This window comes from Eumetopias jubatus, unplaced genomic scaffold (assembly GCF_037043125.1).
Source record: "Eumetopias jubatus isolate StellerSeaLion01/CBP00866 unplaced genomic scaffold, mEumJub1_p1.0 scaffold_2, whole genome shotgun sequence".
NCBI classification, from domain to species: Eukaryota; Metazoa; Chordata; class Mammalia; order Carnivora; family Otariidae; genus Eumetopias; species Eumetopias jubatus.
This window is the reverse complement of record NW_028274808.1, coordinates 132,321,912-132,347,846: the sequence shown is the minus strand read 5'-3', so window position 1 is coordinate 132,347,846 and position 25,935 is coordinate 132,321,912. Positions and strand designations below refer to the sequence as shown.

At 40.5% G+C, this 25,935-nt stretch overlaps 1 protein-coding gene across 5 annotated transcripts in view; it reads left to right on the top strand.

The window, feature by feature from the left end:
* The window catches only part of AFF1 (ALF transcription elongation factor 1), a 201,251-nt gene that overhangs the window by 58,629 nt on the left and 116,687 nt on the right, over positions 1–25,935 (top strand). Inside the window, exon 1 of one of the 5 annotated variants that reach the window (XM_088021115.1) lies at positions 11,563–12,369. The exons of the other annotated variants lie outside the window; for them this stretch is intronic. Within the exon in view, the coding sequence (XP_087877241.1) occupies positions 12,353–12,369 (17 nt within the window). The 5' untranslated portion in view covers positions 11,563–12,352. Of the gene's footprint in view, positions 1–11,562; positions 12,370–25,935 lie in introns of those variants that run through there. 5 annotated transcript variants of the gene reach the window in all.

Sequence of the window (25,935 nt, the reverse complement as noted above, 5' to 3'; positions counted from 1 at the left end):
ACACATGCCATATGTTGTTGCCACTACATGTGTTCAAGTGTCATTTATAAAGGCCATTAACTTAAAGAGCCAATAAGAAGATAGCCTTGTGATTCAATAACATAGTTTGGATTATAAAATAGTCTGTCCCACTCACCTTATAAATTCCATCCTATGTATTAAATTGTGTACCTTTTGGTTTTAGCATACTTGGTCACTGTAGGATTAATTCAGAAAATGTAGACTGATTAGCATATTCTCATTGTACAGAGAAACTTCTTATTTTGTTGTATAGATGATGTTTTGGTGTCAACTAACATCTTTTTATTTTCATTAGCAATTCTTCACTGCACTGGGCAATTAATAAGATAGCTCCAAGTTTTTAAAGGGGCAGTGAAGATTGACAGGTGATCTTACCTCTTAACTTGTAAGCTAAGTTGGGTCTATGAGCTGGTCCAGTTTGAGCATACTTCAGGGCTCAGCAGTTCTTCACCTGAAGTCTACAAAACCTCAGGGGGCTCCCGTGGTGGGTGCCAGGGAGATCATGAACACATCAAAGTATAACAGATGTATGCATGGGGCTTTCTCCTCAAATTTCATCCAAAATCCAAAGAATTTCGTGCCCCTCTACGCCCCCAAAGGTTAAAAATGTCCTCTTTGTTCAGTTTCATTACTGAACAAGTCTGTGGTTAGGACACTGGTGTTTTCAGAGTGCTTGGAAACAGTAACACGCATGTTGGTATTGCAGTACTTCAGCCCCAGACAGTATCTGATTCCCGAACATTGCTCTTGCACTTTCCTCTAGTATTTTTAGATCTGTTACAAGTCCAGTATAATCCTGCTTCAGTTTTAAATTACCCTCACTAATTTACAAACAATTTTGACAGCCTGGGTTATCTCAAGGTGTAATCATGATCTGGTGATTCCCTTTTTCCTTTTGGGTAACGGTTTGCTGTATTCTTTCATTTCTTCACAGTTAAATAGTGCCAGAATAATTAACACATTTCACAGAGGAAACATGTAATTTTAATATTACTGACGTTACATTTCTAGCCTGTGGTAAATGGAGACTCTGTGAGTAAATGCTCTTATGAAATACTGTTTCATCTTACTTAGATGTCTGATACCAATTTGTTTAAAGTACAGATGATCCTAGTTAGTATTGAGAAGAACAAGAGAAAAACTGGGGGAAATGGCAAGCAGAAAATTCTTAGGAGCAGACTTTTTTCCTGAATTTATACTTTGTTTCCTTGAAGGTTTATCACTTTACTATGAATATATGCATGCAGTTATATTTTATTGTTTGATAGAGGTCTCTGACAGTGAAGATATATGCGGTCCAACTGTGATCCATAAAATGATTCAGGGATTATAAACCAATAGTGAATCAAAAAGCTCTTAACATTCATTTCTAAATATGCTTGATCTAGGGAAGTTGTTCTCACTTAGAAGCAGACAAGTATTACCTGGAGAATGTGCTGAAATGCACATCCCTGGGACCTCAACCCACAAGGACTTTGATTCAGTAGTTCTAGACTCCACTGTTTTGTTTTTTTTTTTAAAGATTTTATTTATTTACTTGACAGAGAGAGAGACAGCGAGAGAGGGAACACAAGCAGGAGGAGTGGGAGAGGGAGAAGCAGGCTTCCCGTGGAGCAGGGAGCCCGATGCGGGGCTCGATCCCAGGACCCCAGGATCATGACCTGAGCTGAAGGCAGACACTTAATGACTGAGCCACCCAGGCACCTCTCCACTGTGTTTTTAACACAAGTCCCAGGTGATCTGACCATATTTTTTCAAAGCTGATGTAGGTGCTAAGGGACTAGTTCTAAGAATATTACCTGTAATGCAAGAGAAGCTATGATGAGTATGGAGAGGTGAGGGGGACATGAAAGTATTAGCAAATGACATGGAAAAGTTTGTGCCCCACAATTATATTAAGAACCCCAAAGAGTTTTATTTTATTTTATTGTTTTTTAAAGATTTTATTTATTTATTTGAGAGAGAGAGAATGAGAGCTAGCACGAGAGGGAAGAGGGTCAGAGGGAGAAGCAGACTCCAGGATCATGACCTGAGCTGAAGGCAGTCGCTTAACCAACTGAGCCACCCAGGCACCCAAGAACCCCAAAGAGTTTTATATATATGGGTTTTATCTATTGATACTTACTGTATTAAAAATTAAAATTGAGGGGAGCCTGGGTGGCTCAGTCAGTTAGGCATGTACCTTTGGTTCAGGTCATTATCGCAGGGTCCCGGGATCAAGTCCTGCATCGGTCTCCTTGCTCAGTGGGGAGCCTGCTTCTCCCTCTGTCTGCCGCTCCCCCTGCTTGTGCTCACTCTCTCTCTCTGACAAATAAATCAAATATTTTATTAAGAAAATTAAAATTGAGGGGTGCCCTCGTGGCTCAGTTGTTAAGCGTCTGCCTTCGGCTCAGTTCATGATCCCGGGGTCCTGGGATCAAGCCCCGCATTGGGCTCCCTGCTCAGTGGGGAGCCTGCTTCTCCCTCTCCCACTCCCCCTGCTTGTGTTCCCTCTCTTGCTGTGTCTCTCTCTGTCAAATAAATAAAAATCTTTAAAAAAAATTAAAATTGAGATATTTAAAATAATAAACCCATTATTTAAATACTTTCTTACTAAAAAAAAACTATTTCCAAAATAAAATAAATTAATAACAGTTATGGCATTATTTTACATTTATACAAATCTCTTTATTATTAACACAATAGAAAGTTAATACAAGTGAAGGCAGCTGGGTTCTTATATATGCTTCTGTATTCAATCTGCTGCAATGTTTTTTTGGTTGAAATCTATGAAGAAGATCCAGCCTTACACAGAAAAGGGGGGCAGTATTTTCATCCCTCCTTTGATATTATACCAAAACTCTACAAGTCATATTTTCTTAAAGCTTAGTTGCAGTGGAATCTGAAATCCTGTCACTGAGGTGTTTTGTTTTGTTTTTTTACTGTGTTACATTAGAATCCATTGATCTGTCTTATACTTTCCGTGAATCTTCTGCCCATGCATGACTTTGTACCAAATAGAAGATATTGGTCACGAAGTTATGCAGATCTTCTAAAATCACATTTATTTCCCTCATCTTGTTTACTGGAGCCCAGGAGTGCAAGAACACCTGATGGGGAGGGGCCCAAACAGACCAGGTTCTGCCACTTGCCACTAAAAATATCTAAAGGCCGAGAGACCAGTGGTGGTGAAACAAGAAAGGAATTTCAGTGAGGTCAGCAGTGGGAATACAGAAGACTAATATCCTAAGAATGTCTCCAAGGTGCTGAGAATACGTCTAAGTTTATACGGGGAAACCGCAGAACAAAGATCAGTAGGTACCTGCTGCAGCAGCAAAGGTCTGCTTGACTGTTGTCTTGGGGTCAATCATGTGGGGTCTTGCTGGTGCCAGGGGAGTAGTTTATTGCTTGAGGGGGTAATTTTGGTTTCCATCATGGGATGTTTTGCCCGCTGGGTTTTTGCCTGAGTTAACAGATAAGCTGGAGGGGAAAACAAGGCCATTAAGAGGAAAAGGTTGAAGGCAAAATGGAGTCCAGTCAGGGCAATGCCTGGGTCCTCCTTGAAATCCTCACTGTCACGCCATCATTCCATTTCATTGGAAGGGGGAGGGACGACAGTCATAACTACTTCCTGCAGACCAGGGATAATGTAGGAATTCTGGAATGGAAGATTTTGACAGGTTAGGAGAATTTTGTTTCTTGTGTTCCCGCTGAGGAGGACAGCAAGGGCATCTCCGAGCTAGTACAAGCGTGGGCTTCTGTGTGACAAATACAAAGTCAAACAACAACCAAAGAGAAGAACAAGAAATATAGCAATGCTTAACAGGGCATATTTCCGTTTAAAAGGAATCAAATTTAGTCAACTGCTGAAAGGATCTAGAACTAGGGCATCCCTAGCAGTTACGTGTTTTTAAATCTTTCACGGCTTCCATTAACATTTTTTTGAGTAATTTGGAATAGAGACATAACATTCTATTTTAAGGAGAGGACAGGTTCCCCTTTGGGCTGCAGTCAAAATGTCAAGGATCGTCCAGTTTTGAAGGGCTACCTTTTGCATTTGTGTGGTTTCATCATTTAGGAGAGTGACTACGTGCTGCGTTTGCATAAAGGTGGCTATTGTATGTTCGGCTAAAGCCCCCCACATCGATAGAGGCAGTTCCTGGGACAAATATGGCTAAGGGATAAAACCATCAAGAAGCCCTCTTTGCCTGATGTTGAGCTTTAACAATATCCCAGTTATGAGAAATCACTGGGATTTAACTTTAATTTAATCAGTGGAAGATAACTTATCCCCAAGTGCATCAGCTAATCCAGTCATAAGGAAGGTAAAGCCATCCATTATTTTCCACAAGTCTGTAGCTAACCCCATAGAGTGGGGTACACTTGGCTTGTAAGGAGCAATTTTTGCCCTCCCAGCCACACGGAATCCGTCAAGGTGATAGTTGAGTTACACAATTGTCAGGAAGTCAATACCATTGCCTGAGATGATCCCTGAATACTATCTAGCTTTTTATTACATAGGGGGGCAGCTTTACTCCATTGGACTTGCTCAGCAGTTAGCTACTCAGTTCGCCATGTAATTCATTTCCCACACGCGGGGTGAGGGTAGTGGGGGGGTGGTGGTGGTTTTTAATCTGTTCTTTTACTAAGGCAAACACATGTTGATGAGCTGCAACTTCCCACCAGGGGTAACAAAATATAACCAAAGAAATATTCACTTCCATCTCATATTTCCCCAGGGAGGTCCTATGTGACCTGGGTAAATAATTTGAGAGAGCTAGTCTGATGGGCAACCTCAGATTTAATGTGGACTGAGAAGGGAGTGATAAGAACTCCTAACGAGCAAGTGCCTCCCATTGTCCAGCTGTTCAGTCATATGCCCATGGGTCCTTTTATTATCCCCACAGAGTAACAGGCTTGAAGATTGTCTATACATGAGTTATTGTGACAATTTCTCTGAAGTTTACCTCAAGCTGTGTAGGTTAGGTGAACAACAAACCTTTAAAGACAATCAAAACTAGAATCTAACATCCATAAAAGTGTGTTATTGAGACATAATTTTTCTCTCTAAAATCACCCTCATTTCCAACAAAGATAGCCAAATTAAGACTACTTTGTAAAAAAGTCCAGTTTTAACAAACTTGGCCTAATTATTTACACATAAGCACAGGAAGAAAAGTAATTGGCCATATAAGGTCTTTTAAATCTGCTTTGCTGGAACTTTTTTTTTTTTTTTGACAGAGAGAGAGAGAGAGAGAGAGAGAGAGCACAAGCAGGGGGAGCAGCAGAGGGAGAGGGAGAAACAGGCTCCCCACTGGGCAAGGAACCCGATGCGGGGCTCGATCCTGGGACCCTGGGATCATAACCTGAGCTGAAGGCAGATGCTCAACTGATTGAGCCACCCAGGCACCCTTTGCTGGAATTTTTTTATAAGGAATTTCAGATTGAACTTTTAATAGCCTCTCAGGGCGAGAAGTCAAGCCAAATACTTGCCATCAGATCCTACTGCACCTGTAGATTTGAGTGAATTCCTCTCTTCTTGAGGTTCCCCAAGTATAAGTTTCCTGCATCTGCCAGGAAGTGACATTCTTGACTCACTTGGTAAGGCTGCTGGGAACTCTGTAAGCAAAGTATTGGGGAATATCTCCAAGGGGATCTATTGGCTCCATAAAATCAATTTCAGTTCCTTAAAGCTGTGTGGTCATATCTGAGTCTATATATGTCTCTCTCAAATATGACATTCCACTCGAAGCCTTGGTAATATAACCAGTGTTTCCAATGGTGTTCTGTTATAAGGAGAACAGATTCTTATTGAACTTATGTAAACAATTATAATTGTTACAAAAGAAAGAATACTCACTGAGAGTTTCTGAATTCTAGAGGGTTCAGATAGGGAGAAAAGATTAATGTTTCCATTTGCTCACCAAGGACTATTTTATCATATTTCTGTAAGTCATAGATATTTTAAGAGAAAAAATGTCCTTAAATCTGGAAGGGAAAAAAAAATCTGGAAGAGCAAACATTAGAGAACCAGCAGTGTTTCAAAGGAGAGTCATAAAAACTGTAATCATCTTCCTCAATTCATTCACTTCCTTGTTATCAAATCTTGTTCTGTTTGAATGCAATGTTTCCATTAGTTTTGGAAATTCTTACGCAGTTTAGTTTTGTCATCTTAAGGATATCGGAAACCTGTATTTGTCAGAAGTCCTTTTCATGAACTTCCTTTAAGATGAAACACATTTTGGGAGAGCATCAAATACAGTAACTGTAAATGACAAAAGACTCAAAGATGGACCTGGTTAAAGATCTGATGAGAGTTCATTATAATTTTAGCAGCTGACAAGGAGATCCAGTTCTGTGACACATGGCATTTCAATAAGTAGAATGTCAAGTGATGACCTTATACCAGGACATATTAAAACTTTAAGAATTTCATATAATTTCTAGGACAGAGGGACACCTGGGTGGCCTAGTCAGTTAAGCATCTGCCTTCGGCTCAGGTCATGATCCTGGCGCCCGGGAATCAGGAATCTTATCGGCATTGGCGGCATCGGCATCAGGGCTCCTGCTCATTCTCTTTCTCTCTCTCTCTTTCACTGTCTCTCTCAAATAAATAAATAAAATCTTAAACAAAATTTTCTAGGAGAGTTATAGCATTTGCCCATGCAATATAACCTAAGAAGGTTTATCATCATTTGTTTGACAATGCTTCCCATGTAACTTAACATACCAAATAAAACAAGCCTAATTAGTCCAAAAGACTTCATTTAGAATTTGAATTTTGGGGAAGTTTTGTTAAAAACCTCAGGTTTTTTTAATTTATTTTTTTAAAAACCTCAGGTTTTAAAGCAACATGCCTAGATAGAATTAAAAATCATTATAAAACATAACATTTAATAATCTATTTAACCAAAGTGGCAATACGAGATTCTACAGAAGGTTACATAGTTGCTAGCAAAACTTAGCTCCTTTAATAATGAGAAGTTTTAACCTTCTTAAGTAATCAAAGACCTGATAAAGACAAAATGTAGAAAGTTTGGTTTTCTGGGCAGATAAAAGAAACTTTATAATTTCTTATCAAGAGTAGACCAATAATCTAAGAAAACATTGTCATTTTAACAGAAAGAAAAAAACCCCCAAATTCCAGTCTTATACCAGTGTTCTTCTAAAATTCATTCATTCCAATCTTAGTCCTGAACATGCACAGAACTGTTTTCCAGAGATTCCCCTTCACAAGCCTTCCACAGGGGTTTGGTTTTTGTTTTTGTTTTTTAGATTCATATTTTATCCTAAGTTTTCTCTCTCTAACCAGTCTCATTCTGGGACAAAATTACTTTCTTTTTCCTCAACAAAAATGTACTCCCATTCTCCTAACCTTTCTTACCAAAAACACATCTTACTTTCCCTACATAGAGAGTGGCTCTCCTTATCATGTCTAGCAGTCTTAATTATATGTACAGAATTCTGACTCTTAGAAATCTTAGTCTCCAGTGAAAACTTTAGTAACCGACTGTGAACTGTTAGAGGTTGGCAAATTTATGAATATATTTCATAATTTTTAGGAACGTGTTTTTTCACAGTACAACTTTCATTGAAGCATAAAATATGTTTACTAGTAGACCCAACTATCTTTAGTTTCTTTGTAATAAGAAGCCAAGGGCAGATAAACCTGTGTCTAGTAATTAATGTTTCAGTATTTTATTTTATTTGGAAAAGACTTGCATATACAATGAGTTCAAACCAATTTGTTATTTAACTAACAGAATTTCAAAGTTAGGTTACCAAAGATTTTGAAAGCTATTTAAAAGTTTACTTATAGGGGCACCTGGATGGCTCAGTTGGTTAAACGTCTGACTCTTGATCTCAGCTCAGGTCATGATCTCAGGCCCCATGGCTGCCTCCGGGCTCAGTGGGGGATTCTTTCGCTCTCCCTCTGCACTCCCCCCCCCATTCTTGAGTGCACTCTCGCTCTCTCTCTTTCTCAAATAAATCTTACCAAAAAAAGTTTACCTATAAACCTTTTTAAAAATCTACTTGCTTTTAACAATTACCCATGAAAACTTCATGAGAGAGACTAAATTAGCCATCACTTTGAGTCATCTTTTTGCTGACAAATTGCAACAGAGATAACATGAGCTTATTTGACCTTTAATAAACCTTGGTAGGATGAGTTTTATATTTAATTCTGGTAAGTCTAAAGACATGTCTTTTTTAATTAAACCAACAACTTTGAATTAGCTTTGATACCGGGTATGCTGCACTTGTGTCCACTAAACAGTCCATCACTTTGTTCCCCATTGTGGTTTTTACCTGGGGCTCCTGTGGGGAAATCTGAAGTGGGTGGGTTGAGTCTAGGGGAGCCCCTGGACACCTTCATGCTGATTTGGGAGGTTACTTCAGTTCGAACCTCATATAGAGGGGGCCCAAAAGCTTGGGGTGCTTTGGCACCAGAAGCACCAAGGTTAATGAAGGAGCCACCTGTGCAAGCCAAACCAGTGGTGATATGGGGACAGGAGGGGGTGGGGGAGGTGGTGGCAGAGGTGGCAGGGGTGCCCCCAGCAAGGCTGGAAGTAGATTCAAACTTTGGACTAACATTCCTTTATCTCCCCTGCAAAACAGGCTTTTTTCTCTGGTTGCTTTTTAGCCCTCTGCATCATTTATTCAAAATATGTCCTAATGGACTTTCTTTGGAAACAGAAGTATCTCCCATCTTCCTAGGCAAAAGTTCAGAAAGAACACAGAAGAAACACTAAATGAAGCTCAGAGTCCTTCTGTTAGCATTCATTCTTTCCCAAAAGTCGGGGCTTCACTGGCTGAACCAAACAGCTTCTAGACAAGCTGAGAGCCAAATTAAAACCCCCTCTTTGGTGGTGGTCACCGAATGGGAGGAAGAACTCTGAGAGAGCCATTCAGTACCATCTTTCCTCTGAGCTTAACATATACACAGGCCAGGTGGTGAAACAGTAAAATACCGTCTTCTTTTTAGTCATAGGTTCATAGCTAAAAATAGACTAGTCAGCCAATATTCTCCTTAGGGGGCTGTGAGAGGGTATAGAAATAGCACTTCCCATTCTTACACAAACTTCAAGAGATCTTACAAACACATATCCTGACTTCCCTACTTGCCACTCGTCCCTTCTCCTTTTCTAATGGTACCTCTAATGACGAATTCTATAAATTCCTTGTTGCAAATCATATGAACGAGCCATGCAAGGCTCAGAATGGTTCCCAGGAGCTCAGACAACAGGGAACTAGAGAAGGACAGGGTCCAGCGTGCACTATGGAGGAACTTACCAGGAACCAAATCTTTCAGGGCGCACTTACTCCTCAGTTCATTTCTCTGCTTCGCCAAACGTGGCTAAGGCAGTTCGTGCCTATCTGGGGCGAGTGGAAAGGAGTGTCCCCAAAACAAGTTTTGGCAGCTGTCAGGGACTGTTCTCCTCACTTTCCCTGCCTGAGGTCCATAGTGGTTGTCTCCCACCCGTCATAGTCCCTGATTTGGGAAATGAAAGGGTGAGCCCCAAGCGCCCTGCCTCCAGCTGCTCCTTCCGGGGATCCCAAGAGGGCTGGACAAAACGGAAGCACAGCTTCTGGCTGGCTCACCAGAAAGTGTATTACTGGAGCCCAAGGGTACAGGAGTACCTGGCCCCCTGGGGGTGGGGGGCGGCAAACACACCAGGTTCTGCCACTCACTGCTAACAAAATCTAAAGGATTAGAGACCAGGGGTGGTGAAACAAGAAAGGAATTCATTTCAGTGAAGCCAGCACCAGGAAGAAAGTGGGCTAATGTCCTAAGAACTGTCTCCAAGGTGCTGAGAATACGTCTAAGTTTATATAGGGAAAATGCAGAACAAAGATCGGTGGGTACTCCGCAGCTGAGCAGCAAAAGGTCAGGTTGATTTCTTGGGGGTCAATCTTGCAGGGTCTTGCTGGTGTCAGGGCAGCCAGCCCTTGTTTCTTGAGGGCATAGTTTCGGTTTCCATCACTGGATGTTTTGCCCACTGGGTCCCTTGCCTGAGTTAACAGATAAAGCCGGAGGGGGGAAACACAATTAAGAAGAATAGATTTGAAGGCAAAATGGAGTCGGTCAAGGCTATGACTGGATCCTCTTCCAATCTCACTGGAAAAAGTCTTTTAATTATTGGGAAGCTATCAAGTTCACAGTGGCAGATGTAAAGTTTTCCAGAATGCTTGAAAGCTCAAATCTTATCATTGGCAATAAATACTGTCAGTTGTTTTCCTTGAGGAAACAGACTCACTTTGTTCATTTTTGAGAAAATGACTGCCAAAAACCCAAGTCGGAAAAACCACAGTTCATTAGTTGTTCTTTCACGTAAAAATGGTAGTCCGTCAAAAAACAAAACAAAACAAAAAAACAGCTGGTTTATCTCGCAACTCAGTTACACACATGCTTTTCTTCCAGATGATTGTACTTCACTCTGCAGCAGAGTGGTTCGTGTGTACTTCTCATTTTGTCACAAAGAACGTCAAAAAGACCTCTGCTCGAGGCCTTGTTGAGATTTAACAAAAGTAGTAATTCCTACTGCTTGCTTCATTAAGGATATTCCTTTTTTTTTTTTTTAAAGATTTTACTTATTTATTTGAGAGAGAGAGAATGAGAGAGAGCATGAGAGGGAAGAGGGTTAGAGGGAGAAGCAGACTCCCTGCTGAGCAGGGAGCCCGATGCGGGACTCAATCCTGGGACTCCAGGATCATGACCTGAGCCGAAGGCAGTCGCTTAACCAACTGAGCCACCCAGGCGCCCCATTAAGGACATTCTTAAAGGACACTTGTTTTAACTGCTAGTGTGTGGTGGTGGAGAATGCAGTGTCACTAGTTCCATTTGCAGCCACTGCCTTGGTTGGTGCTAAGGCGCTTGCAGTTACCCCACAATTGCTTTTGCACCATTAGTGCAAATGTCAGCACAGTGGAGAAGATAGATCATGTCTTTATGTTCTCTAAAAATAGTTTTGACCTCTGAGAAGTTCTTGGGGACTCCCAGGAGTCCACTAATCAACCACACATAAAGATGCATCGGGCCTTCCTCCCAGCATTGTATTTTTTCTTTTCGGAGGTCAACATGTCTGTATTCCATGGCTTGTTAGTAATACAGTCTGGACTATCACTTTGTGAGGTGGACAACACTGTAACGGCTGAGGAGTCTCCAGGACAGGCATTCATTAAGAGTTTCCAGTTCGTACAGTGTGCTGCTGGATCCCCTGGAGACATTGTAGCACAGCCTCCCTCCATCTCTGCCCACCTAAGGTTTGTCCTGCTTACCTAATGCCTTCCCTGGTCCTCTTAGTAGGACCCGTTTTCTCGTTTGTACTTCTCACATAGTGTTTACTACATAGTTGGTTTGCATCCTCAGTGATTTTTTAAATGCCAACCCCAAAAGGAGTTACTGTTTACTCTGTAATCTGTATGTTGTGCAAAAAAGGGAAGGGCGTTTTGTAAATGTTTTCTCAGTGTAATGAAATCAAAACTGAAAGCGAACAAAGTAAAACAAGGGTGCGTTAGTTGCACATTTCCTGACGGCAAGCATTTGGAATAATCTAAAGTAGCGAACGTGGTTTGCTGCTGGTGGTTTTATTCCTTGCTCCCTGCAGCCTCTTGGGGCCCAATATTCAACAAATATTCAAATTGGAGCTGGAGTTCTGAGTGGCCGGGTACTGTGTGTTCCCGCGGTGTGTTTGTACATTGTTTAAAACCTGGCAAGACAGCACTAGCCAGGAGCCTGCAGGCGGGGCTCGGCCGCGAGCGAGCGAGCGAGCAGGGCTGCGCCGGCGCTCGAGCCAGGTGCCCCCGCCCGGCGCAGCCTCCGGCTCGGGCCGGCGGAGCGCCGTGCCCATTTAAGGAGGCGGACCGTACCACCAGAACTTTCTTGACAGGGGGTATTCAGGCGAACTCGGACAACTTTCAGTGAGCCAAAAGACGGTTTCACTTCTCTTATAACGCTGGCCCGAGTTCTAGTGCCGCTCGGTGGGAGCTATGCGCTGGTGGGCTTTGGACGTGGGCTTCTTGGGTTTCCCTTCTGCGAAATCGCCCCGAGGGATTTCACTGGCTCTGAATTCGGACGCGGCGTTCCCCGAGCTGGTCCAAAGTGTGATTCGCCTGCAGAGGCCCCAGTGCCCGGATGTCCATCAGGATTAGTGCGAGCCAATACGGTCGGAGCCCGAGGCTGCGGTGAGGACGCCCGGGCTCGGGAGCAGGTAGTCCCGTAACACCGGGGAGTCGCGTAGGGGAGACCGTCCCCGCCCGGCCCCAGCAAATGGTGAGCGCGGCGCTGGCAGAAGGGCCGCGGGTTGAAGGCTCCGATGGACAGAAGTCCTTGAGCTCTGTAAACTGAATTATGGCAGCCCAGTCAAGGTAAGCCGGGCACCGAGAGAAACTTTTTAAAATGTGTTCGTGGCTAGGGGAATTGAAGGTTGCGGGCAGGGGTGGGGGAGGGAGGGTTGGGGTGCTGCGAGGAAGACCGGCAGGAAGCAGCTTTGTCATTGCTTTCTCATCATTCCCGGTGCTGTGGGTCACTATTTAACGTCAGATTTAAAACAAAAAACAAAAACAAAAAACAGTTGAGAGCATACTGGATAATTTCTGCAGAGTAGAGGGGTTCAGTTAAAGTTAAAAATTAAATTTCTTCCGTCTTCCAAAATAATTATTTTCGGAGGAATTAAGTTGTTTTAACTTGTTTGCCTTTGCCCGAATTTTAATTTAGTTTCTTTGTGCACCTCCCTTTGGTTCTCCGGATTTGGGGGTGGCGGGGGACTAGTATTTTGATCGGAATTTTAGAAATCACTTAATGTAAAAACAGCTCGCCTTGGAGAAGGTGGTCGAGATTTTGGCTGGGGAGTGATAGAAAATTTTACTGCTGAAATGTATTCCACATAAAACGGCACAGCTTGCGGAGAATCTGCTGAGTAGGCAAAGACCGGGAATGTACCGGGGTTGGTGAGGGGAGAGGATAATGAACTGCAGTTGCTGTCAGAGGAACGCTATTGTAAGAACCTCAAGCTCTGACTTTCCATGGTTGGTTCCTTTTTTTTTTTGTAATGAGTGTTAAGGAGTGATGACAAGGCATCAGTGATCATTACACGACTCAGACTTGTGTGTGAGTTCATTTTAGTTGTGACAGCAGTTGGTGCTAAGGGAAACTTGGAGTTATATAAGTTCTTATTTAACTTTTAGTTTTACTAGAAAGCAGTTTGGTGTCACCTATTTAAAGTAATAGGGCTCTTGGAGTTGATATTGATGTAGTACAGTGATTTGGGGATGTCTTAGAAGGCTACATTTCAGGTCTGAAAACCCAGGTGTAGCACTAAAAGAAATAGATGCCCCAATGCTGAAGTTGAAAGTCAAGATTTTTTCCTAAGAGAACTTTCTAGGAAGAGAACCAACTACTCCATGTAGTGCACCATCTGCTTTATATATTTAATCCTCTCAACTCTGTGGTTTATCCCCTGTCCCATGTTCTTGGTTGTTCTAAGAAAGGGGTTCTTAACTTGGGACCAAGTAGCGGGAAAACTTAGATGAGAAGTGGCATCTTTGTTTGCTAACCTCTAATGAAATTTAATTGCCAAGGGGGTCTGTGGAATAAAGCCTTAGATTAAGATACCTTAGTCTAAGAAACTAAATACTATCCAACAGAACTCAATAATAGAGACCTGGGATCTGAACTCAGGTGCAAGTGATTTCAATGCCTCAGCTCTTAAACTAAGAATAAAATGAGATAATAGCTAATTGGACACTGCATGCAGTGTGCCAGGCACAGCTGCTTTAATTGGATTATCTCTTTGATCCTTCTCTGTCACTTAAATAGGTAAGTACTTTTATTTTTCCCATTTATGGTTGAGGAAACTGAGGCCCAGCCAGCCTGTTTCTCACCCGAGGTCACATAGGTGGAGCAGTGCCTGACTGGAGCTGCTTAGCAGCATTTTCCTTACTTCCAGACTTCCCCTTCAATCCTGAGGGGAGGTGTGAAAAGGGAACCGCAAAGCCTCATGTAAGTGTACAAAAAGCAATTTCTGCTAAAAGTGGAAAAATCTGAATTATCAGGATGGTAGTTCAACTTGTTAGCAGTTGAAACAGGAGGACTGTATATATTCCGCTCTTCTACCTGGCCTTCAGACATGTCCTTGAACTAGAAACAAAGCCACAGGGCCATGATGGCTGTTGTTTTCTTAGCCTGCATAATAGGAGTTTATCTCACAAGTTGTAAATATTCACTTTCTACAGTTACATCTGGAATGTGGTCTGTGCTCATTTAGACGTGTTTTTTTTTTAAGATTTGAGAGAGAGCAAGAGAGCATGAGCAGGGGGGAGGGGCATGGGGAGAGGGAGGAGCAGACTCCCCGCTGAGCTGGGAGCCCAATGTGATGTGGGGCTCGATCCCAGGAATCTGGGATCTCCATGACCTGAGCCCGAAGGCAGACGCTCAGCCACTCAGCCGACTGAGCCACCCAGGCGCCCCTAGGCATTGTGTTTTGTGGGACAGTAGGTAATCTGAGATCTAAAGAGAAGATCGCACATATTTTTGGATTTCGAGGAAACCTCAAGCTGGGTCAAATTGTTGAGAGTAGTGCTAAGAGAAACAAAACCATCACCTCTGACTTATAATCTAGGGTAGTAAAATCTTGCCCAAGTGCCACCCACAGTATCTGTTTGCTCTCGGAACAATTAGTTTGGGTTGTTGGACTCATTGGCCCTTAAGATTCATAGCTCAATTTGTTCTAAACGCAGTTGTTTCAATGTGCACTATTTAAAATAGTTTGACTTTTTTTTCTTAGTAGAAGAGGTAGATGAGAACTTAGATGAAAGTGAATTTTGTGGCACTGACAGTGAATACATGAGGCGGCCATGGCACTTTTCTGTCATTGTCATTGCTGTGAGGTAATATTCTTCATTTGATACTTATGGTTGGTATATGACTAATTTTTCATGTGAGTAGGCTAGTCAGTGTATTCCTTTTCTATAGTCAGCTCCTTAAGATGTTGTCTCACGTTTTTAGTATCTCCCGCATAAGTTAGAAGTATTTTGAATGAGGGAGGGACTACCTAAGTATTTCTTAGCTTGTGAACCATTATAAATTGAAGTTGACCAGCTCCCTCCCTCATTTTAAACCTAAAAGTAGGAGAGAAAGCACCTCAAAGTAGGAAGTTGATTATTTTGTTTTGCTTTGTGGTTCATTGTTTTCTCCCAGAAGTGGGAGATGTCTGTTGAATGAGAGGTCACGTTTGCCTACGTTTTAAAAATTAGATTTTGGATCAGTATTTTGAAAGCATTTAATATTTGGTTTGAGTATTCATTTGAGTTGTGGAGAAAGGCAGTCACTTAGAAATGCAGTATCAGTTGGTTAAGCGACTGCCTTTGGCTCAGGTCATGATTCTGGAGTCCCGGGATCGAGTCCCGCGTCGGGCTCCCTGCTCAGCAGTGAGTCTGCTTCTCCCTCTGACCCTCCTCTCTCTCATGCTCTATCTCATTCTCTCTCTCAAATAAATAAATAAAATCTTAAAAAAAAATGCAGTATCAGTTAAAGCAGGACCTAAACTATGCCTCAGCTCTCAGATTAGAACCTGTAAGTACCACAGATACATTGACTACTTTCTGATGGGAATTATAACAAATTTGCTTTCTTTAATGTGAAATAGTTACAGATCATGGTTTTAGTTTCCAAACTGATCTAAGGCACAGAATACTTTATAGAAGTATACAACCTGGCATGCTCTCTTTTGAGAGGAGCAAGCCTATGATGGGGAAGGGGGGAGTGGGCATGGAATCTCAATAGTTGGAAGATTTATGCTTTTCTGTGAGGATTAGCTTGCTTTAGATTGAGGAGTGTGTTGATGGATAAAACAGAAAGAAGGGCTTTGTCTGGTTCCTCATCTTTGCTAAACCCCTCATTGGAGCAATCTTTGAATTCTAGAAAGGAATATATACATACCTTCACCTACTGCCAGGGATTAATCAGTTGTAAAATGCACTTGTGCTCCCGGAGAAGCCCTGCAGCCCCCCCCCCCCGGAAGTGGGGGAGTTGATATTCTGTAGGAGAGTAGCATCTGGTGGCTGAGCACATCTCAGAAGAAAGCACTTTCAGACAAATTGCAAAAGAAAATTAGGTTTAGTCAGTTCTCCCACAGCGTTTTTGTTTGAATTTGACTGAAGTTAATGTTAATGAAGTTTAAAAAATAATAATGAAGCAAAGTCAGATTGTTCCCAAGATTATTATGAAGCCGGTTTTTGGTGGATCTCTTTGGTGAGGGAAATTTTTCCATTGCAACAAGCATTCCCCCCCTTTTTTTTTTTTTGCAAAAAGCATTGCTCTTAAACTGGTATAGAACCAGTTTTGCTCTGTCCTCTGCCCTCCTGATTTGTGACCTACTGATTACCTTGGAAGAAAATTCATGAAAGCAAAGAAGCTCTGATTGAGTATGAGCAAATATCAAAGAAGAATGCTGTGGTGTTTTGGAAAGTGCGGTTCAGGGCAGTGATTTCAAGAGGGAAATAATTTATGCAGTATTTTGACCCAGTGAATATCTTCATTTTTTCCCTTATGACGCCATTGTAAACAGTGTCCTTGACAGAAGAGAAACACAGACAGGTCTCTTAAGTGATTTCCTTCTAGTTCATCCTGAGAGCCAGCTGAGCTTCCTGACTCACAGACTACAGCTTCTTCCAAGATAAAGAAGGAGAACTGAGTCATTTTTTTCAGTCAACTGGTTTATGGGGATGTTCTTTGGCAACATTAATGCCAGTGATCTCTCAGGAGATTTAGGGGATTCTGTACGAGAGCATGAAAAGGTATTCGGCTGCTTCTGTACTCTTTTGAAAATGGAATTTAGTGAATGCTGCATTTAAGCAGTTTAAATTTCATGTATTCTCAGTAATGAAAAATGTTATCTTAATCATGGATAAGAGGGAAATCTCATTTTGGTACTGTCCTTTGGTTTGAGCATCCAAATCTATATATATTACCCAATTGCTGTAAAAGTGGAGGAATTATAAAGCCAATTATCTTCATTACTGCTTTGCGGTATAAATACAATTTGATTGCTTCTAAATATATAAACTTAGTTTTCTATTAGGAAATTTCTCTATTTCGTTTGTTTTCCAAGATTGGCAAATAAACTTAATTCCCAAATCTGTCTTTTAAAAGAGAAAGTCCTGTATGTGAGTTGTAGTGAGAACTACAACCAGTAACATATTCTGATTTTTTCCCTCCGTACTAGTTGGAAATACAGTCTACATCTTTAGGACAAAGTTTCTTGGCTCAGAAGTACAAACATAACAAGCTTGGATATCATAATCTCTTTTGTGGTTCAGTTACATTTTATTGGCATAGGGTGTGTGCATAACTTTTACAGCAGCTTAAATGATTACCTTTTTTACATAAGTAAAAAAATGGGCGAGATAAAGCTGTAGTATTTTAGCTCTGCTTCAGATTGTTAATTTTATTATGAATATACATGTATTCATTTGCTCAGCATAATACAGCAGGTAGAATGCACAGTAACATCTTGCTCAACTATAAATGTGTCAGGTGGAGCTTAGCTTTAGGCCTCAAGGGGAAAAATAAGGTAACTCTTGGTGTTAATGCCCTAGAGACCCTAAAGTAAAAATTAACTTCAAAACAATCCCAAGGGCTGACTTTTTGTCTTGGCAGTGATCAGTGTTGAGAATCTTTCCTCTGTGCAAACTTTTCCCTTTTCCAAGCTATCCACAGTGAGTTAAAGCTTAACCCGATGGCCACAAGGCCAGCAGACTTAATCCTGGAAGTCTTGTTCTCTGGTGAATGTGTTTTCTTGTTATGGTTTATTGGCTTTGTTTTTAATTTAACCTGATTAAACGATCAGATTCTTAGGGCTATTACTCAAGCAGTAATTTGATGTCAGGTGTAATATATGAAGAGGAATCCCAGTAGGGACATCTTGTCAAAAAGAACTGAAGCTAACTGAAGGGGGAAATATATTGTCGATTGACACCTAAATGACCCTTACTTTGGTATTAAGTATTGTATCTCCAAAGGACACCCACAGTTTGACCACACTCTAAAAGTACCAAGAGTTGTTGTTCCTCCGTAATGGCTCATATGATGATGAATACTTGGAGACTTGTGGGCCCACATGATCCTTTGGGTGGGCTGGAGAGAGTTAAGGATGGAACTCTTGACTCACTGGCTTGCTTGTATTTTACCCCAAATCATCTTGCCTTTCTTTTCACTATTGCTTCCTGCTGGATTGGCAATTAGACAAAGAAAAGAATATTTTAGATGCAATGTAGTCCTATTAAGTTCAAGGTTCTCAAACTTGACTAGACACTAGAATCACGGGGAGTGCTTGCCGATGTGCTGATTCTACTCCTCCTCACCCCCCCAAGATTCTGATTGGACAGGCCTGGGGTGGAGCTTGGGTGGAGATCTGCTTCTCCGGGGCCAGAGGCCCACCCTACTACCCTTTGTGAAATGGAGTCTGTGTGTGAGAGATATATAAAGTATATCATGAAATGCAGTTACATTTTCACACCTGTCCTCCTTCCCCCATTGAAATAGACAAGAGGTTGGTAGAAAAAATAAATCTCCGTCTCTATAAATTTATGTATCTGTTACAAACGATAAGTGCTGAAGTCTCCAGATGCACTTAAATTTAAGAAATGAAAGGAAAAGGAAGGTACCAAGAAGTAAAGCCCACGTTTGATCGTGCAGCACTTTCCTAACAGTTGTTTCTTCCCAAGGACCTGGTTATTTAATTTGCCCTTTCCTGTCCACTCTGGGCTGCCTCCTACCTCCTACCGTAACTACAAATGCACTCTCTACCACACATACCTAAGTTTATCAGGTGGCAGATGTTTTTGTTCCCAGGGGAAAAGTTACAACTGTGAATTGGTCAATTACATCCAAACTCTATGAAACTGAAAGGTGGTGGTGGTGGTTTGGTTTGGTTTTGTTTTTAAAACAAAACATTGCCTGTGTCTACTGTGTTGAACAAATAATCAACAAAATTTTACATGGGACTCCTCCTACTGGGAAGTAAATATTCAAATTATAGCAGATGTCAGTTCCTGTAACAAAATTCAGGAAACACTTTCTGGTATGTGGGTGTTGTAACTCTTCAGTTCTTGGAACTTTCCTGCAGGAAACTGCCCTGTCAAAGGGGAGCAGTTGATAAAATATGTAGCACAATTCACAAACGGTGTCCTGCAGTGTAATTAAATTTTGATTTGGTGCATATGTTTCTGTGGTCATGACAGAGCCTGGCCTCTCACGTGACTTTCATTTTGGATAATGTGCATCTGGATAGCTTGTTAAATTGCTCCCCTTATTGTTGCCTTAAAAATGCAGGTGTACCTGATTTACTCTGGATGTGAATTTTTGGAAAGTGGTATAAAATTAACCAGTTCCCATTGTTTTGTGTAAAAGAATGAAACCTGTTTCCTAGTTTTGCAGAAATTACATATTTTTTCTCCTGATTGATAAATTAGTATTTTACCATAAACATTTCTAAGTAAGATGGCCTATCTAGTTAAGTTGGTAGCTTTAGCTGTCATGAGTTCATGATATTATGATTTTTGTGGGTTTTTTTTTTAAAGGAAAACAGAACCTCTTGGGTTAACATGCTGAATTTTAAATACTTTAAACATTTTGTTAAAGGGGGTGTTTATTGGTACAAAATTCTGGACAGTAACACATAGCTAACTCTTTTTTTTTTTCCCCCAAGTAACGTTGATCTGCAATTACACTTCCAGGAATTAGGTTTTTCTGTTATTTTATAATTGGTATCTCTCCCTTTACCCCCTCACTTCCTTTTAGAGTTAAACCATACTTGTGCTAACTCTCCCATTTTAAAAAGCTGTGTAAATATAAACTTTGTACCACAGGAAAGAAATTAGGCAGCCACATTTACTGACATTAGCATAGTAAAAAGATACAGTGGAACCCAGTATGTTATATTTGTTTCCAAAATCAATTTCTAGCTGAAAATGTTGGAAAGAATAAAGAGATGAGTGTTGTCTGCTTGTCGTGTCACTTGTTTTTAGTATAATTCAGAATAACTGATTAAACATAGTTTTTTGTTTTTAAGTGGGAACTGCGCCCAGAAGACCCCCCCCAAAAAAAGCCCTAGATTGGAAGTTAATAAAAGATTGAGTTTGATAATTTTTTATCATTTTACTGATAGTGTGGGGGTTTTGTTTTTTCAATTTCATGACAGGTGCCTTAGTCTTACAAACAGCTTCGTATTTTTCTTAAGAGTCATGTTTTTCTAAGGATAAAGTGAAAATCATTAGATTTACTTAATTTGTAGGCTTTGAAAAGATAGGTTCTCATGATAAGCCTAGAATGAAACTTGGTTTCTTCCTGAGGTCACCCATATCCTGGTGGTACCTCCAAGGTGTTGGTGTTACCTATTATTTTGAAGAGTGGAGTAGAAACTTGACTCCTGCATGTCCTTTTGGTAGCTTGGTAAATGACTCTTTTGGCAGGAGAGGAGGAGAGGGAACTAGCTTTAATCAGGATACATTCACTATCACCCAGATCTTTTATCTCTTATGTTACTTATCATTTTATGAACTTTTTCTTGAGTCCCAAGTTTTTTTTTTTTCCTTTTTTTCCCTTTATAACTTTGGGGTGTAATTTACATATCATAAGAGTTGCCCATTTCAGGTGTACAATTCAATTATTTTTACTTTACTAAGTGATACAGCCATCATCATAAATCATTTTTAGGATATCTCCCCAGTAAGATCTCTCATGTCCATTTATATGTAATCCCTGTTCCTAGCCCCATGCAAAAATCTTTCTGTGTGTAAATTTGGCTTTTGGTGGGTGCTTCACATACATGGAATCTTGTGGTTTATTGCATCTGGCTTTTTTCACTTCCGTAATTTTTTTGAGGTTCGTCTATGGCATAGCACGTGTCAGTTCTGTCCTTGTAATAACTGAATAGTATTCTGTCTGAATATTAGAGACTGGTTGTGTGTGTGTGTGTGTGTGCGCGTGCATGCGCGCGCCCACAGGGTAGGGGTGGGTGGCTATTATGAATAATATTCCTAAGAACATTTGCGTGCCAGTCTTTATGTAGATGTACATTTTCCTTTTGCTTGGTTGGATACCTAAGAGGGGTTTGCTGGGTCCTAGGATAGTTCTATGCCTTACTTTTGGAAGAACCACTAAACTGTTTTCAGACTATGTGTCCACCCTCTCCCATATTTAAAGTGACCTAATTCAATTTTTTGCAAGTTATTTTGCTATCTTTCGGGTCAGCTGGGCTGTGGAACTGGTGGTTCTGAGATCTGATCACTTTTGCATTTGATTATTAAAAGATAATGTGATGTTTTAAATACATGTGGCTTAAAAACAACTTTTTTCATAGAAAATATAGTATTTCTAAAATTGGTTGGGCTTTTGAAGAAGAAACTTGTATCAAAGAGTATTTAAAGAAAACCAATTTAACATTTAAAGTATCAATGCATGTTTTTGTCAAAGTAGGAAGTGAATTTTCCAACACATAGCTCATAAACCCTGCAAATAGCTGTATATATATTTATAAAATTTTGTTTTATAATAAATATATATATAAAGCCTTTATTTCAGAACTGAAAAATAGCCTTAGAAATTGTCATTTAAATGTGTGTGGTTTTTTTTTTTTTTTTTAAATAAAAACATTCAGGCAAAAATTAGCTGTTCCCATTCACTGCAGTCTTGAATGCAGAGATAGGTTATCTGAGTGGAGCTTCTGGTAATTATCTTTAAAACTTGGGTCCTGCTAGGGGAAGGTGGTGACCATATGCCCCCAGTCAGTGGTGTGTTCCAAACTTCAGGAAAAGATAGATCTATTTTATGAACAAAAATACTTCATGAAATGCTCTGAAATTGTCTTTAGATGTGTGTGTGATGGTCGTGAAAGTGAATCATCTTTTCAGCACTCCCGCTGCTAGTCTGTGAAAGAGCTGGGAGGCCCTGGTTAGTTGTCTCCTACATGGCTGCCTTTAATGAGCCTACCCAGTGTGCTTTCAGCTTTGGAGCCTCAGAACATTATGGCATGTTACTGGAATTCACTGCTTCTGGGTATTAATTTACCCCTTTTAAAGATTGTATCAGCATTAATAGCTTTATGACTGTGGCCAATTCACATACATGAACAGTGCTTTTAATATTATCCATATTATGTATTGATGAATGCCTCATTGCTCACTGAGAGCCGGCCACAGTGTGTGCAGGGCTCGAAGCTGGTTCAGACAGATCTGTCTCCCCACATGAAGAGGAGCTCATAGCTGGTTGGGAGAGGGGGTGGAGGACAGAAAATTAAGCCAACAAACTGACCAGTGAAACAAGCACAAACTGTTAAAGCACCATGACAAAAAACAAATGGGGTGTCATGACAGAGAGTAATGGAGTGTGGAACTTGATCTCACGTCAGCCACAAGGACCTCTGACAAAGTTGACCTGAAGTGGAGAAAACGCAGGTCATGATGTGTGTTAGAACTAACTGCCCTTTCAGAATATACATGGAAATAAGTGATGATAGTGGAAAGGGTGGCATTTTTAAACAGGGCAAATGTGGTTTTAGGAAATATTGCCATGTGGCAGTTTCTTGAAGTAAAAATTACTTTTGTGGATTAAGTCTATCAAAACTCAGCCCTGTGTTTTTGTTTTGTTTTTTGTTTTTAATAAAGGCAAAATGAGTTCCATAACAAATTGTACTTTTAAAATAAAGACTGTATTTTCGAAGAGTGCCTTAATTGGTGCATACATATAAACAAGTTAAACGTGGAAAAGAAGTTTGAGAGTACGTTTTTCTTAGTTTGGAAAGCCATCAAATAAGGATTGGCGATAGAAGTAGGGAAGTCGCAGCTCAGTGAGTCCAGTCATAAGGAAGTGAAGATTTAGACAGTAAGGAGGATATTTAGCCTGGCTATTAAATACAAAGGTTAATTTACAAAGCAACCTTTTATGCGTGTGAAAGACTGCTATAGGAAGTGTGGTGAAAGATGTCCTCCACCTCTGCCAAACACAGATCTTGAATTAATAAATTATATATGCTACGGGGTTTAAGGAAAAGCCCAGGAACGAAGTTCTCATTGAAGATAATTAAACATGAAAACACAGTGGAAGGGGGAGTTCTTTCAGTGTCTCAGAAATAGGAAATAGATAATCTTCTACCTTGGGTCCTTTAGGAAGTAGCCGCTGGTTTAAGTACTTTTTTCTCAAGGGATTCTGTGGCTTCTTGAAAAAATGTGATCACAACGAACTACTGTAGGAACTGAAAGTTCTTACCTCTGCCAGCATCACAGCTATGTTTGATTACATAAAGTTACTTCAGGGATCCTGCGTTCATTATCATCACCTCATCTCTTTTGTACCTCTGTTTTACAGTTATTTTTCAAATAAACATATTTAGTTGTGGACCTCTTGTGGCATCATATAATTTTATGAATGTATTGTGAACATATGAAAAGAATGTATATTCTTTATTTTCAGGGCCCAGAGTTTAAGGTGGGTTTTTGTACATTAGATCTGTCTTACATCATTCTGTATTCTAATTTTTGTCCATTCTTTGGACTGAGAGATAAAATAAGTCTGATACAATTAATGAGCTTTTCTCCTAATAATCTGAAGTTTTTGCTTTACAAATGTAGGTGCTTTTGTTGCATAGATATTCATAATTGTTATGTCTTCATTTTAGATTGCCCCCTTCAAAGTATTACTTTCTTTTTTTTTTTTTTAAGATTTTTTTTTTTTATTTACTTGACAGAGAGAGACACAGCGAGAGAGGGAACAGAAGCAGGGGGAGTGGGAGAGGGAGAAGCAGGCTTCCCGCCGAGCAGGGAGCCCAATGTGGGGATCGATCCCAGGACCCTGGGATCATGACCCGAGCTGAAGGCAGACGCTTAAATGACTGAGCCACCCAGACTCCCCAAAGTATTACTTTCTTAAGTCTTCTTCCAGAAGGTTTCTTTGAGTATTGGTGATACATTTTTTTAAAAGCTATATCTTTTTATCTTTTATCTATGTGGATTTTATTTTGGTTTAAGGAGTGAGGGTTCTGCAGCCCTCTCCTCTCCCTCAAAAGTAGCCATTCTGTTCTCTCTATTCAAAAGCCATTGTCAAGACTCAATCACTATACCTTTATAACGTGTGTTAACATGTGATAGAGCCAATCTCCGGAGCTTCTTTACTCGTGCTTATGGAATTTTCATGGATATTTTTCAAGATCGACTCGAGTATTTTGTTAAAAAAAAAAAGCTAGTGGTCTTTTAATGGGATAACTTCCTATAAAAACCTCATCCTGTTTTTCAGAAGTATTAAAGTTTTAGACAGGATTACTGTGTTCTTTGCAAATTTTCATGGAATGGAAAAGAGTAGGTTTGAGTGCCAGGGACTCCTGAATCACTAGCCAGACACCACTTGTTTATCTTGGGGACATTTGGGAAATCTTATTTGCCTCAGTTTCTCCTGGAGGAAGTGAAAATATACATTTGCTTTTGTCCCAAATGAATGCATTGTTAATCTAACTCTCTGGAGTGAAATCATATTTTTGTAGGTGACTTACATCGGACTTTAGGCAGGAGAATTTTGTAGTCTCTATTGCTGTAGAGAAGATCTCATTTTCTTTTTCCTTTTTTTTTTTTTAACTTTCTCTCTCTCTCTCCCCCCCCTTTTTTTTAAGATTTTATTTTTAAGTAATCTCTACACCCAACGTGGGGCTCGAACTCACAACCCAAGATGAAGAGTTACATGCTCCACTGACTGAGCTAGGCAGGAGCCCTGAGAGACCCTCACTTCCGAGCAGACTTTTTCATTCACTTTTCCTTGACCATAATAGATACAATTTCTCTTTAAAATATTCTGTAGTTCAGTAAAACAAAAGCTACAGTATATTAATGTTAACTCTAATTAAAATGAGAGAGAAACATCTTCCATAATTTTCAACAACTTGACCAAACATTTTCTTTTTGTTCCTTTTCCACTTTTTCTTTACACATGAAATGTTACCTCATTTTGAATCATTGTTTTTGTTTTTTAAGATTTTATTTATTTGACAGACAGCACAAGCAGGGGGAGCCGCAGAGGGAGAAGCAGGCTCCCCGCTGAGCAGGAAGCCTGACGTGGGACTCAGCCAGGACCCCGGGATCATGTCCTGAGCCGAAGGCAGACGCTTAACTACTGAGCCACCCAGGCGCCCTGAGTCGTTCTTGACATATGTTTGATAGGTGATTTATTCAATGTACAGGGGAAAGGATGAGGTGGAGGTTACTTTAGGCTGTTTTGATTTTTTTTTTTTTAAGATTGTCATCTTGTCTTAAATTTGAGAGGAGGAACATAAGACTTTCAGTTCTTTTATGCTTAGAAATGCCATGCTAAGAATACGTTTTTAGAAAGCCAAAAGCAGCCTACTTAATATTGACTAAAGCAAGGTGTTATTTTATACCTTGTGCTAGGAGCCAAGGTAGTGACAGATATTAACACACTGCCACAGTTAGGTGTTATGGTCTGTTCATGATCCTGGGTATGGAAACTACTCTGAATAACATATTTATGAGCTTCACTCATTCGTGTTTATTTATAAGACTGTCATAGTTGAAGAAGAACTAGTATAGCTCACAAACTAAATATTGAAGACCTAGGATTTTTTCTTTTCTATTCATACACACAGGTACATGTACATGCATGCTCATGCAGAACACAAATGTTGCCTCAATAGAAGTTGGAATCCTAATGCAGACTGAAATGGTTATTTTCTCATTGTGCTTTTAAATATTAGTTTAAAATTAGCCAAGGAGGGCGCCTCGGTGGCTCAGTCATTAAGCGTCTGCCTTTGGCTCAGGTCATGATCCTGGGGTCCTGAGACTGAGCCCTGCATCGGGCTCCCTGCTCGGTGGGAAGCCTGCTTCTCCCTCTCCCACTGCCTCTGCTTGTGTTCCCTCTTTCTCTGTGTCTCTCTC